Source organism: Nematolebias whitei, chromosome 6 (genome assembly GCF_014905685.2).
Source record: "Nematolebias whitei isolate Nwh7 chromosome 6, NemWhi1, whole genome shotgun sequence".
Classification (NCBI taxonomy): Eukaryota; Metazoa; Chordata; class Actinopteri; order Cyprinodontiformes; family Rivulidae; genus Nematolebias; species Nematolebias whitei.
Window position 1 is genome coordinate 32,077,729 of NC_056503.1, and position 14,333 is coordinate 32,092,061.

Below are 14,333 nucleotides of genomic sequence, written 5' to 3' on the forward strand. Positions count from 1 at the left end.
GACAATCTTAGCACCAACATAACTGGTTTGTTCCACTTTGGAGTAAGTTGTTTGGGGGAAGAATCAGTTTTGTGTTTCCTTTACTGATGAAGCCTTCTGGATGGAAGGTGAAACGTTTCAGCACAAAAAAAAAAAAACTGTCCAGATGACCTGACTGAAAATTGTTGGGTTCTTTAATTTTAACTTCTCTCAGTCATCCTCAGAGTCGACCGTGAACCTGTAAGTTCTGGCTTTAGTGCATCCTTCTCATTCAGCATGTGTCTTATCCTTGTCCCTTTTATGTTCAGGTTTGACTTCACGCATAAGAAACAGAGCGGCGGTTCTGGCCAGTATGGTAATGTTATCGGCGTCCTCGAGCCCCTAGAGCCTGAGCACTACACCAAGCTGGAGTTTGTAGACCGTACTGTTGGAACAAACGTGCCGAAGCAGTTTGTACCAGCTGTTGAAAAGGTAGAAACAGTCCTTTATCTCTTTATTGTCTGTCAGGGGTCTGCAACCTTTACATCAAAAGAGCCATTTTTGCCCCTTTGCTCACTTATTATGTGTCTGGAGCCACGAAACCTGCTAGAACTGTGAACTGTCAACTGGTGGCCCATGGGCCACTACAAGTTTGTTGGAGGAGGTCCTGGCCAGTTGAGGGAACATTATAAAACTAAAAACATCTAATGATTAGTTATTGAAATTTTTACATTCTAAGACAAAAAAGATTAATGTAAAGAAAAAAGTTTTACCAATTTTATACAAATTAAACACTGAACTATGCAGGCCTACTTCCATTTTCTTACTTTTTTATTATTCTTGGTGTTAACTGACTCACCATATTTCTTCTCAGCAATTTGTCTTAAAGGTATTCCAACAAATAAATTCTGGTGGTTTTGAGAGGAAGATCACATCGTAAGACTGGAAGCAGCTTAAAGAAGTTGTTAACTTGCGTCTTGTTGAAGCCCCAAAATTCACAGTTGAAACTCGTGCCTTCGTGTAAAAAGTTGTTTTTCTCTGAAAAAAGAGCTGAGAACTTGTTTACTGATTTTTTTTTTAAATTAAAAGCTTTGTGTGAAAAATGCTATGCTAAAGAGCTCAAACCACACAGCGTCTGCCATTTTGAGAACCGAAAAAAAAGGTAGAGACGGCCCATGTCACGTCAAGGAGCCTCCTTCCCATTTTTCTTAAAGAGACACGCTGCTCGCTCCCTCACTATCCATCCTTCGCTTCAAACAGTCTTATACTGCCATCCGGTAGTCGGAAAATGGTACTACACTCAAAACAAATTAACCAACATTTCTTCTTAAATTTGACAATTGCAAACTATTGTCAAATTTCAAACAATATTATCATTTATCACAATAATTTCTGAGACAATTAATCGCCCAGTAAAATTTGTTGTTGTGACAGGCCTATACTAACATGATGTAGTCAGCATGTTTTACGCCTTGTATTTGTACTATCGTTTACATTTCTGAAAATGGCAGGTATAGAAATCAATACAATTCAGTTTTGTTACATTAGTTTTGGGCAAAGTTTGAAAGGGCCACTGCAGCGGGACCAACGAGCCACATGTGGCCCCAGAGTCACAGGTTGCAGACCCCTGATCTAAATTTTTGAAGTCCCTTTTTCTCCTTTTTAAGCTCTTTGATTCCTGTTCCTATCACCCTGCAGGGCTTCAGGGAAGCCTGTGAGAAGGGATTCCTCAGCGGGCACAAGATCTCAGGGGTCCGGTTCATTCTGAATGACGGAGCGCATCACATTGTCGACTCCAACGAGATCTCGTTCATCCGGGCAGGAGAAGGCGCTATGAAACAAGGTGAGCCACGGACAAAAAGCGCAATCACGTTTCATCTGTTACCAGATTATCTGGACAAATTTCAATGCTTTTACATGAAGAATTTATTACATGCACATAAACAGCTGATTAACTGTTTGAGTCAACTTGTTTTAAGATGGCCGCCACAACTAACTTAAAAAATAAGCACAAAAATATCTATAACTTACAGTTTTAGAGATATTGAGCTACAGTTTGGTGTGGTGGTTTCTGAGACTGATCCCCAACACATATTCAGAGCACTAACAGGTTGCACAAGATCGGCTAAAATTTTGGCCCAGACTGTTTAGATCAGGGTCATTCAGGTGGTGGCCTGGGGGCCACATTTGGCCTGGGGGTGAGCTCAGTCCGGCCCACAGGTGAGTTAATTTAGAATGAAGCTAGGTTTTAATTCATAAATTAAATGTACGTTATGACAATTGCTGGACGTCCTGAGCGCTTTCAGTAACAGTGGCTCCCTGAGCAATTTTGTTGAGTTGTCCTGATTTAGTCAGGCGTCTGTTAGCGAAATATCTCATGAACCATTTGACATATTTTAATTAAACTTCCTTTGGCTGTGTATCTACAAATCTTTGGAGACAACCTCATTCAAGATGCACACCACACCCAACTAAGTTTAGAAAACGCCAAAATGGCTACAGTTCAGTCAGTTTCACAGATACTGAGCTAAAATGTGATGTGGTAGTAGCTGAGAGTCATTAAATTGCAACATATACTCTGAGCATGACATTCGCCAGTATCACTGGTGATTGTGAATTATTTTCAAGAATTCAAGGCTACGACTCCATTTCTCAAGACGAGATGATTTTAATCAAAAACCCTGGCGTTCCAGTTTACGTTGACGGTGTCGGAGAAAGGCTGAGGAAAAGCTGTGTTTGCATCCTGTGCAGGCAGCTGCAGGTTAACGCTTGTCACTCTTGCTCTGCAGTGATGGCGCACGCCAGCGGCATTATCCTGGAGCCAATTATGTCCGTTGAAATCGTCGCGCCTCACGAGTTCCAAGGAGCGGTCGTCGCTGGGGTAAACCGTCGGAGCGGCATTATCACAGGACAGGACAGCGACGAGGGATATTTCACTTTATACGCTGATGTGAGTCCACCTTTATTCATCTCAAGTTTGAGTTTGCTAGCTTTAAAGTATAAAGTCTGTTCCAACGTGTTTCTTCCAACAGGTTCCTCTAAACAGCATGTTTGGATACTCTACGGACCTACGCTCCACCACCGAAGTAAGTGTCAAAAACCACAGATTCAGCTTGAGCTGGAGCTTGTTGAATGAGCAACATATTGCCTTTTGAGTCAAAACAGCTCAAGGTGGCTGCCAAAACTAATCAACTCTAACAAACACAAAAACAGCTGTAACTGAGTCGTTTTTACAGATACTGGGATCAAGTCTGGTGTGGTAGTAGTAATAAGAAAGCTTCTAGCAATATCAAACCACTGGCTAGATTTTAATGAAACACTCAGATTATCACTGGATGTATATTTACAACTACCGGTAATAAGCGTTTTTAGTCTGTATGATTTAAGATGTCTGCCACGTTGACCTTATGGTCTGGGTACACTTCACAAGGCGTTAAGACACCAGATGTTGCTGATGTTATAGTAAACCGTCTTTTTGGCTGTAACGATGGCTATATTTTCTAACAGCCTCGGCCAGCTGCTCCTCAGCAGAAGAGAACAGCGGCTGCTGCCACTTTTCATAAACAAACACGCCCAGGAAGTTCTGACCAATCACATAAACCTTAACACACCCCTGTTAGAACTTCTTCTGACGGGCAATGCACAAGGTGGGATCTCAGCGGGAGGGTCCAAGTGGAAAGTACGCAGTTTTTGTCACACATCCAGTTTGACAGATTTTGCTCAACACACACTAGAGTTGCATTCGGGCCTAAAAAATCCGACCTGACCCGGCCCCAGCCTGTAGCCATTATTTCCGAACCTGACTCGACAAATTAACTGTAATTACAGGTCCGAACCCCCACACCACCCCAGACATTTTTAATTAAGCTTTCACTGCTTTTGTAAGCAAATCAGTTTGACATGATTTAAAAACGTATTTCAAAGAAAGAAAGATATAAGAATTCTTATTTATTATCAAGAGTCAGCGGATTATTATAGTTATTATAATATTATAGTTATTATATTATAGCTATTATAATATTATCGTTATTATAGTTATTATAATATTATAGTTATTATAGTTATTATATCATAGTAATTATAGTAATTATAATATTATAGTTATTATATTATAGTTATAATAGCTATTATATTATAGTTATTATAGCTGTTATAATATTATAGTTATTAGAGCTATTATAATATTATAGTTATTAGAGCCATTATAGTTATTGTAGCTATTATAATATTATAGTTCTTATAATGGTATAGTTATTATAATATTATAATTATTAACTGTTGGCGGACATGCGCAGCTGAGTAAAAGGGGGCAGAATAAGGATGGGAGGTGAGGATGTTTGTTTCATGGCCGTCAAAGCGCGTTAAGTCCCTGCTTCTGCCTGCATTCTGCATTATTCAGACACGGACCCTGCTCTGACATATGTGCAAGGATATTTTGGGATTTCACTTGCTTTCAAACCCATTCAGCAAATTGGGCTGTCAGCTGTGCGCGTCAGCTGGCGTCCGTTGACGCAACGTCTGAGTCCATTTGGGCTTTAGATGGATCGCTGCAGTAGTCAGAGTCAGAGTCAGAGTTTCTTTATTGTCATTCGCACCTCATGTGGTACATGTGGTGGAGCGAAATTATGTACACAGGGTCCCAGTTACATCCAACAATAAAATGTATAAGAAAAACAGTAATAACATCTAAGATATGAACTAAGAAAAACATCAACTAAACATACACTAAGCACTCATAACATAAAAACATTGAACATCAGCACAAACATGAACATGAGTCTGTGAGCAGATGTGCACGCATGAACACATCAACATTGAAACAGATCAGCAGCAACATTTAAACAGATCAGCAGCAACATGATATGGTTTTTCACAGTGATTATTCTGGTTAGAGATTCATGAGTCTAACAGCCTCAGGGTAGAAGCTGTTCCTCAGTCTAGTGGTTCTACACTTAATGCTCCTTAACCTCCTTCCTGAGGGGAGTGGGGCAAAAAGTGTGTGTGCTGGGTGGGTGGGGTCCTTCATGATGCAGGTGGCCCTCTTCCTGCATCTGGAGATGTAGATGTCTGTGATGGTGGGGAGACTGATTCCAACAGATTTCTGTGCAGCCTTCACCACTCTCTGCAAAGCTTTTCTCAAGAGTCCATCTCAAGCTTAACTTAACTTTTTTTAACTTCTTTCAAATGACCGCATGCGGTTGGTGATCCAAAGTGTATGGCAACATCACCACGTTGCCATAAAATTGGATCGTCAGCCTCGCGCGCTGACACAATCAAAAGCCCGATACCGACCCAGCCCGCCCATCCAGCACATTATTATGGCCCGCCCCGCCCTGAATTAGAGCCGGGCCGGACCAGTCTTCAGGCCTGAGTTAGACATGACAGCTCTACACACTGAGCACTAACTGGTTGTACCTGATCTTTGCGCTGGTGAAGATTCTCAGTCATCCAGGACGTGGTAAATTCAGTAAAGTTCAAGACAAAAACAACTGGACTTTATTTGTAACAGAAGACGTTTCGCTCCTCATCTGAGAAGCTTTCTCAGTTCAAAGAGCAGTACATCACACTCACTGTTCTTTAAAGCTTCTCGGATGAGGAGCGAAATGTCTTCTGTTACAAATAAAGTCCAGTTGTTTTTGTCTTGAACTTTACTGAATTTACGTGATCTTTGCTTATCCCTCTATGCTCTTGAGTCAAAATGACCCAGAAGTCCTGCTGAAAGCTCCGAATTATCAGTGAAGAGGACTCGAATGACTCACCAGGGAGTCAAAAGATTTTAACGAGGGGGAAAAAAATCAAGTGATTTAGTTTAGAGAGGCAGTTTTGAATTTTCCACTCCTTCTCTGGAGTCTGTGGACGCACGTTTTGTGAGTGTTTTTGGTTGTTTCCGCAGGGTAAAGGCGAATACACCATGGAGTACAGCAGATACCGGCCCTGCCAGTCAGCCACACAAGATCAACTCATTCACAACTACTTGGAGGCCACAGGTCAGCTGCCTGTAAAGAACAAGTCCAAGAACTGGAACGCCCACTGAACTGTTTGTTTTTGGACTTAAACGTCACCCCCATACGTCATCTCCACGTCCTTCATCAACCAAGCCGAGGCTTACAGGCAGACAAAACTTGGACATTTTACTTTTCTTTACTGTTTTAAGCCCCCTCTTTATGTCAGACTCTTGAGTAAACATATTTATTGTCTTCTTTTTGCACAGTTTTAACACCGCACCTCAACCCATGTTCTAAAATTAACCCTTTTAACAAACTTTGTGTTTTGGATCAAGCTTGTGGATTTTGTACCATGCACAGAATGGTCTTGATGTAATATTTGTAACAAAGATGTCCTTCTAAAACCTGTTTTGCCTTTTTTTTTTTTTTATTATTTACATATTTTGAGGGACAGCAAATGAAAACCTCACATTCCTTCTATTAGGATACCTCTACTGTTTAGTGCAGATGAATGAAAATGAGTTTGAGCTGTAGGAGGACTCCTACCTGTCCCGCGCTCCCTCCGACTCCCAGTAACACAGCCAGGATAACGATGCTCCTCATTCTTGTTAGCTGTGATGTCCAGATCCGTGAGGACAAACGACTTGTGTGAAGAAATGACCCTCCTGTCACCGTGGCGATACGCAGCGGAGAGGAGAGGCAACTGAGAATGCAGATTGTCCAGATCCTGACGTCTTCCCAGCACTGTTTGTTTTGTTTTTTCTCTTTAACTGAACACTCTGCTCCACTTTTATCTGCTTATACTCAGCCTCTTCATTTTTTGACTCCCTCAGAAGAAATTATCTGACGGGTGATTATCCCACTGAAGCTGCAGCTGTAGTCGATCTAAGAGTGCGAGTCATTGCCAGTTTGCTTTCAATGCAGCGTTTAATTAAATGTGGAGGAGCAGAACTTTAACTTAAACATTTTCTGACGGGATTTTTTTGGATATCAAAGTGTAAAAGTCAGATTTTATTAACATTTCAATTATAAGACAACAGGTAGAAAAACAACACTCCTGGTTAAACCTTAAGGTATGAAGATCTGTTAGAATTTGATTATACTGTAGTCCTAATGAGTTTTTAAAATGTCATCTGAGGCAACATTCCTTGTAAGTTGCTCATTTGTTTAAACCGTTCAGTATGTGCCATAATATCCAGGTTATATATAACCCAGTATACATAATATACAGGTGAGGGTGTCCAGATTGAGTATAGAAGAAGCATCAACAAATGGCTTTCTCAGGCAAAAATGAATCATTTCTTGATCATTAAAAAAAAAAAATCACTAATTTGCCAATAAAAACAACTACGATTTACAGAACATTGTGAGAACATTCAAGACGTTTTGTGGAAATCTCATTGAGGAAGGACTGGAAACCACTGCTGGAATTGTATGACCTTTGAACTCTGTCATAATAAACTAAAGGCCTAACTCAAAATAATGCATTTCACCAGATTTCACCTTTTATGCCAGATTTAAGTTGGAGTCATACTTTGTGAGAAGTGAAGAAATCTGTTCTTGCTGGTTGCATGATGAAAATCACATGTTTTCTCATCAGCCCTGAGAACCTGTTCTGTGCACAAGGTCCGAGCAGAAATTTTTCTCACTTGGGTATGTGCCAACTTTAGTATAATTGGTCAGAACTTTGTGGACGTAGAGCAGGACTATTCAACTGAACTGCTCAGGGGGCCACAGTTACTGAAAACCAAGAGCTCAGGGGTCGGACATCCAGCAGCTATTGTCATTAAGTTTGTTTTTATGGTTTAAAATCTAGTTTTATTTGAAATTGAATCCATTGGTGGGCCGTACTGAGCTCACCTGTGGGCTTGATTTGGCCCCCGGGCCGCGCGTTGAATAGCCCTGGCGTAGGGTCATGTTCCCTACAACTATTTTTGTGACAAGCTTGCAAATGCCAAATGGTGTTTATTACCTCAGTCTAGATTTTTTTTTTTTAACAAAAACATCTGGAACAAAAAAAAAGATTGAGTTCACTGGAAGCCTGTGAAGCTGTGGCTCGGCTGAGCGCGGCCATCTTGGCATTTTGACATCATCCAGTCAGATTTGTTCCGTCTCAAACTGGTCCTAAACACCAACAAAACCAAAGGGATGCTGTTTTCAAACAGGAAGTTGATCCCAACAGTTCTTCCTCTGATTTCATCCTCAAACGGTGTCCCTATTGAGTTTGTTGATTCCTACAAATATTTGGGTATCTTGGTCGACTCGCATCCGTCTTAAGCTCTACCTGGAAAACCTAGTAAAGAAACTGGAAGTTAAATTGGGTTTCTTTTTCAGAAACAGATCCTGTCTAACCCTGAATGCTAGGAAACGCCTTGTAGCTGCGACCTTCCTTCTCTCCATTGATTACGGTGACATTATTTACATGAACGCTCCTACAAGAACCCTGCAGATGTTGGATGCTGCCTATCATGGTGCACTAAAATTCATAACTGGCTGTGATTATCGTACCCACCACTGCACCCTGTATTCACTGGTTAACTGGACATCATTAACTTCACGCAGACTCTCCCACTGGTACATTTTCATCTTTAAATCACTTCTTGGTCTGCTGCCTTCATACATCTCCTCCTACATGTCTCTGCGTGAGTGCAGCTACAGCGTGCGCTCTCAGGACATTATTACCTGCAGTGTTCCCTCAATGAGGACTGAACTAGGCAAAAGGGCCTTCTCCTACTCCGCTCCTGTTTCCTAGAATATCTTGCAAAAAGATCTGAAGCTCTTGACCTTGACCTCTCTAAGAGGCTTTAAACATCTGTTAAGTTCCTGGTAAAAAACAATGCAGCCATGTTCCTGTTTTTAGCTTTCTACACCGCATTATAATTAGCTGTTTTTTCACTACATTTCCTTTTATCATTTTGTTTTCAATTGTTAAAAAAAATCCTTAAATTTGATTGCATCATTTGTGATTGTTTATTGTTGTCATTGTTATCCACTGTTGTCATCGTTCTTAGTTAAAATCCAGGTGTCTCTTGTAAATGTGTCCTCATGGCTCAATAGGATTAACCTGTATAAATAAAGGTTTAATGAAAAACAAAGATTCAGAGCTAAAATATATGACATTAGCACTGGAACTAATGAATTAAACATCACAAATTGATTGATCGTTTCAACTCATATATAAGAACTAATACGAAACATAACTATTGTCACATATTGTAACTTTTTGGTTTCAAATTCTTGCGTTTTAGTCTCCACTACAAATCTTCGCCCCAGAATGCATTGCACCGGTAAAATAATGGAGATATCCTTGGGTGAATTTTATTTTATTTTTTAAAGAAATTTGCCGTTTTCATGTGTCACAAACAACAACTTTTAGTAGAATAGAAAAATTACATATTAAGGCCAATATGTGCAAGTACTCAGAGATATTTTTAAGTAAGTCATGTTTTATATGTTGCGCAACAGCAAACCAAAAGCACTGTAGCTGAAATTAAAAGATAAACTCTACAGATAGTGTATTTGCTATTTTTCTTTTCTTACTTTGAGTTTACAAAAAGTCCTACCGAAGCTGAAAATATAATAAACATAAACCTGGCTGCTGCGATCTGCCTGTGAACCTGACTCTGTTTCAAACTTCAAAACTCTTTAACAGACGGAGCACATCTTCATCAGCGTCTCTCTTCTCTTCTTCACACGAGGTACTCGTTGGACTGCCGGTGAACTTCGAGACTCCTGTCTGCGACCCGTCCCACTTGTCCGCTCCACGTTTTGAGGCAGATTATCGATCAGCTCATAGAGGGTAAATATGCTAAAGCAGATTTCGTCGTAGGCTGACTTGGTACCACACTCGAAGAGACAAGCGAAGGCCACGGCGGGGGGTGCTCCGGGTGAGGGCGACAGCTCCAGGTAGGTCAGGTCTGAGTAAGCGCTGGGACCCTCGTAGATCACCCAGGGGCCACGCCAGCTGTCTGGATCACGGGGAAGCAGGCTGAGGAACACACCCAGATCCTTACGAGCCGTGGCCCACGTTGGGTGGGAGTATACCACCCATGTAGGGGTCAGGAAGTCTGGAGGGGCATCGTGAGAAGGGTAAGTTGATGCCTCAGAAATGCTACATGCTACCGTGTTGCTAGAGTCCATGATGGACGTCCAGTGCCTGCAACGTCCAACAGAATGCTGCAGAGTTTGACAGAGATGTAAAGGAGCAGGAAATCCAACAACACTGCCGTGACACCCGTTCCGAGACTCCACGAGACGTTGGACCAGCTGCCCCTCCTGAAACACGGCTCCGTCGTCCAGACTGATGGCCTGCACCCTGTGACCCAGAGGGCTGCGAGCGTTGCAGTACAACACGTTGGTGCCGTCTTCCTCGTCCACCGTCACCATCTGACACTCCACGCTCTCTGGAGTTGGTATGGCCTCACCGAAACGCCAGCTTCTCCCGTGGGTGTCGCTGTGGAAGCAGAAGGCGCGCGGGGTGGTCTGGCAGAGCTGTCCGAAACACTCTTTGCACTCAATGTGATAGGCATAGGCAGGAACCAGCAGGCGGCCCGACTTCAGCTGAATGCCGTGGCCCGGGCCAAGAGCAAATGTGGCCCATTCTGTCAGGAGGGAGGAAACAATATGTTAGACCACTAGGATGAAGTCACTGATCTGTCTTTCAAAGTCTCTCATCTACATCTAAATATGCAAGATCGTCATTAGCGCGACAAAACTAATGACGCCTAAAAAGACTGATTCTAATATTTGAATTTATTGGGTTTAATTTTGATTTTAAGGTGGCTCTTCACCTTTAATGGTATCTCCTATGACCGTCTTGGTGAGGTCGATGACCGGACTCCAGGTGTCACCTCCATCAGTACTGGAGATGTAGCAGAGTCGGGTCACATTGTTCCCCGTCACCAGCTGGTAGGACTCTGAGGTGTGGCCGAGGACGGCGATAAAGAACAGGAAGAGTGTCTCTGTGAACTCATCGTACACGGGACACGGGTTCATGGACCTGTGACCCACCAGGAAGGCTGTGCCTAGAACATGCATGTCCTCCCACTGCAGACATAAAGATGTAGAACATAGAGAGTAAAATATGGGAAATACTCGGGTTGTCTGCAGTAACTGTGACTGTTTTCAATCTTGTTTTTCAAGGTTACTTTAATTTAGAGCCATGAACTTTAATTTAATTTGAACTCTGATTTTTTTTTCAACAAGAAGTCCTGCATTTGCTCGTAAAATCCTCAAATCAAAGGTCGCTAACCTCCACATAGTTCTTGTAGAAAGTGCCTTTCCTCATGACAAGCAGGTGAGCCTGGGAGTCAGACGGGCTGAGTCTCTCCTCGCAGAAGGCCAGGAAGGTCCTGAACCGGGTCAAGTAGAGCAGTGCCGGGACCCTGTACGTAACTCCGTTTGGCTCCTTGTGGAAAAGCACAGATCTGGCTGGGAAATAAGGCGCCCTCATGCTCGCTGCTGTGTTTGTATCTTTTCTGACTCTGTAGAGAAAGAAACGCATCGACTTTAGTGAAGAGGCAGGATTTTTTTTTTAATTAAATTTAAACAGAGCCAAGAACAAATTTGTGAGGTGATGCAGGACAAAAAAATGTCACATATTTTGTGTCTTCACACTAAAGCCAAGTGTGTTTGAGTCCATTAGAGAACAAAATGTTGCTTTTAATACTTTGTATGTATAATTAAAATCTCATTTTTAATAACATATATTTGTCCAGTTTCTGTACTTCCGTGCAGTTTGTTCAATCAACATATATATTTTCAAAGACATCTGTGGAACAAACTGTGTACTTGTAACAGATTATTAACAAGACAGCTAGAAAATGTAATTGCTAGGTAGCTGTAGGATTTTGCTTTTGTAGGACAAACACAAATAAATGTGACTACTGTATTTTTCACTGTATAAGTCGCACCTTTTTGCATTAATTGGCATGGAAAATATTGAACACTACCATGTTCAGCCACTAGAGGGCAGTCGAGTCATATGGCAAGCCAAGTGTCTCATTAATAGGTAAAAGTGGCTATTAATGAGACACTTGGCTTGCCATACAGAGCCAACTTCGTCTCACTCCAGAACTACTAGAGCAAACGTCAAATCAGCTGCATTTTGCCGTGCCACCCAAGAGAAATGCAGCTGATTTGACAAATAAAGTACATTCATTAAGGAAAAGTTCAACTGAGACTCTTTCCTGTAATGTGGAGCAAACAAATAATTGTTTTTAGGGGTTATCTTGTTAAATTTCAAAGAAATGCACAGCAAGTCCTCCCTCTGCGTGCTCGTGTATTGGGTTTTGAAATGCAGCTGATTTGATCATTAAAGTGCATTTATTAAGGAAAAGTCAAACTCAACTCAACTTTATTTTGGTAAATTACCATTACAGAAAAAGGAAAACAATATAGACTACTTTTGACAAATCAATAATTTACCAAAAAAGGAATAGGCTGAAGCCGAGGCTTATACTTGCCTACCCTGTTCATAGACTCAGCAGTCTTCAATAATAAAAGTTCAACTGAGACACACCTTTGCTATAATGTCGAGCAAACAAAGAATTATTTTTAAGTGTTAATCTTGTTAAATTCTTGTTAAAGTCCTCCCGTGCACGCTCCCGCGGCCGCCATTTGGCAGCCAATCGATTTTTGGCACAATACCGGTCCACGTTTCAGGGTGGTCTGCGTTGATGCGTAATAGATGCGACTTATACGGCAAAGCAATGTGTACGGCAGCAAGTACGGTATATTAAATGAAAGAAAATTACATACAAAAGTAAAATATATTTTATCCACCCAATTACAAAGTAAAATGAATAAAACTTCACAGAACATTGGATCATCTCTAAAAGACTACGTTTGTCTTGTCCTGATATAGTAACTGTCTTATAGTTATTAATAGACGTGTAAAATTGGACACTACTTGCTCCAATAGTGTCATAGCTATTTTCTGATGGCGTTCAATCTATTGTTTTGGTCCTTCACATCTGATTTTTAAAGGGATCTCCAACTACTTGCAAATATTGGCCTAATTGTGTAAATGTTTATGAAGCATTCACACTATTGTGATCCATTTGTCTTCCATACATATTTCGGCGTGATTTTCGTCCCACAATTTTCAAGTTATTTCAACAAATCATAAATCAAAACATTCAGCTCTTTCAGGAAAATCCTACTAGGATTTTTGGTATTGGTGCAACTTTAGGTTTTTGAATTTTTTAGCCTTTTTCTGCCACTTTTTTCTCAAAGAAAATGAACTGAGCTCATTTTACATCCTTCAAATCTTTAGATCTGTTTATAACCTTTTACTGCTCCTTTCACATTTTGTTCTGCTTTTTTCAGCTTCCTTGTGCAAATTCATACTTTTTGCAGCTACATTCAGCTAATATCAGCAGTTTTTAGCTGTTTTGTGCTCCTTTCAGATTAGTTCTGCTAACTATAACATTTTGTGCTTCTTCTAAATGTTTACTACTAATTTCAGCTTGTTATGCTCCTTTCGGCTTATTTCTGCAAGTTTAAGCTTTTTCTATGTTTTCAGCTACTTAGGCCTATAACTGTGTTTATGCTAATTTAAGATTTTTCAACTAATTCCACATTTTTTTAACTTAAACTTTTTTCAGCCTAATTCAGCAAAAACGTGGTATTTCCACTTCCTTCTGGTAATCTCAGCTTCTTTCTGCTTTTTGTTAGCTACTGTTCACCAGTTTTTTTTTGTTGTTGTTATTGCTAATTTCAGGGTTTTTTTCAGATAATTTATACTTTTTGTACTCATTTCTGCTTCTTTCAGTCTTATTGGGCAAATGTGTTCTTTCTGCTTTCTTATGCCAATTTAAGCTTTCTCTAGCTTTTCAGCTACATTTTCAGATTTTATTTAGCTAATTTCAGCTGTTTTCAAATAAATTCAAGTTTTTCATGGTGATTTTTGCAAAATAATTAACTTATTTCTGCTAATGTCTGCTTGTTAAGCTCCTTTTAGCCTTTTTCAGCTAGTTTAAGCTTTTTCTGCTATTTAAGCTACTATTTAGCCATTTTATGCGAATATCTTTTTCAGCTAATTTCACATTTTAGCTCATTTCAGCACTTTCCACTCCCTTCTCATAGCTGAAGCTGCTTTCTGCCTTTTCAGCTACTTTTTTATTTTTTTGTTAAGTTTTGCTTTTTTTTAGTTGATTTCCTAATTTTTATGCTAATTTCTACTTATTTAAATCTAATTTAGCAAATATGTGTTATTTATGCTTTCTTCTGCTAATTTAGGATTGTTCTTTCATTTCAGCTACATTTCAGCATGTTTGTAGCTAATTTCAGCACCTGGTAGCTCTTCTGCAATCAGCATTCATACTGCATTTTCTCAGGAAATGCAATTTCTCTTATCAGCAGTTCTTACTGTTTTATCAGCTGTTCTTACTGTTTTATCAGCTGTTCTTATTGTTTATCAGCTGTTCT

The 14,333-nt window shown here is 40.4% G+C and overlaps 3 protein-coding genes across 3 annotated transcripts in view; 1 reads left to right on the plus strand and 2 right to left on the minus strand.

The window, feature by feature from the left end:
• gfm1 (G elongation factor, mitochondrial 1) overlaps positions 1-6,186 on the plus strand; it is a 19,926-nt gene extending 13,740 nt beyond the window's left edge. The window contains exons 14-18 of the mRNA XM_037677517.1: positions 288-450; positions 1,657-1,801; positions 2,748-2,908; positions 2,991-3,044; positions 5,852-6,186. Of these exons, the coding sequence (XP_037533445.1) occupies positions 288-450; positions 1,657-1,801; positions 2,748-2,908; positions 2,991-3,044; positions 5,852-5,992 (664 nt within the window). The 3' untranslated portion in view covers positions 5,993-6,186. The remainder of the gene's footprint in view (positions 1-287; positions 451-1,656; positions 1,802-2,747; positions 2,909-2,990; positions 3,045-5,851) is intronic.
• lxn (latexin) overlaps positions 1-6,675 on the minus strand; it is an 11,563-nt gene extending 4,888 nt beyond the window's left edge. The window contains exon 1 of the mRNA XM_037677518.1: positions 6,450-6,675. Within this exon, the coding sequence (XP_037533446.1) occupies positions 6,450-6,506 (57 nt within the window). The 5' untranslated portion in view covers positions 6,507-6,675. The remainder of the gene's footprint in view (positions 1-6,449) is intronic.
• A 2,841-nt stretch (positions 6,676-9,516) lies between these two features.
• Positions 9,517-14,333, minus strand: part of neu4 (sialidase 4) — a 5,485-nt gene continuing 668 nt past the window's right edge. Inside the window, exons 2-4 of the mRNA XM_037678203.1 lie at positions 11,155-11,386; positions 10,694-10,949; positions 9,517-10,504 (exon numbers count right to left, since the gene is read on the minus strand). Coding sequence (XP_037534131.1) covers positions 9,549-10,504; positions 10,694-10,949; positions 11,155-11,355 — 1,413 coding nt within the window. The 5' untranslated portion in view covers positions 11,356-11,386 and the 3' untranslated portion in view covers positions 9,517-9,548. The remainder of the gene's footprint in view (positions 10,505-10,693; positions 10,950-11,154; positions 11,387-14,333) is intronic.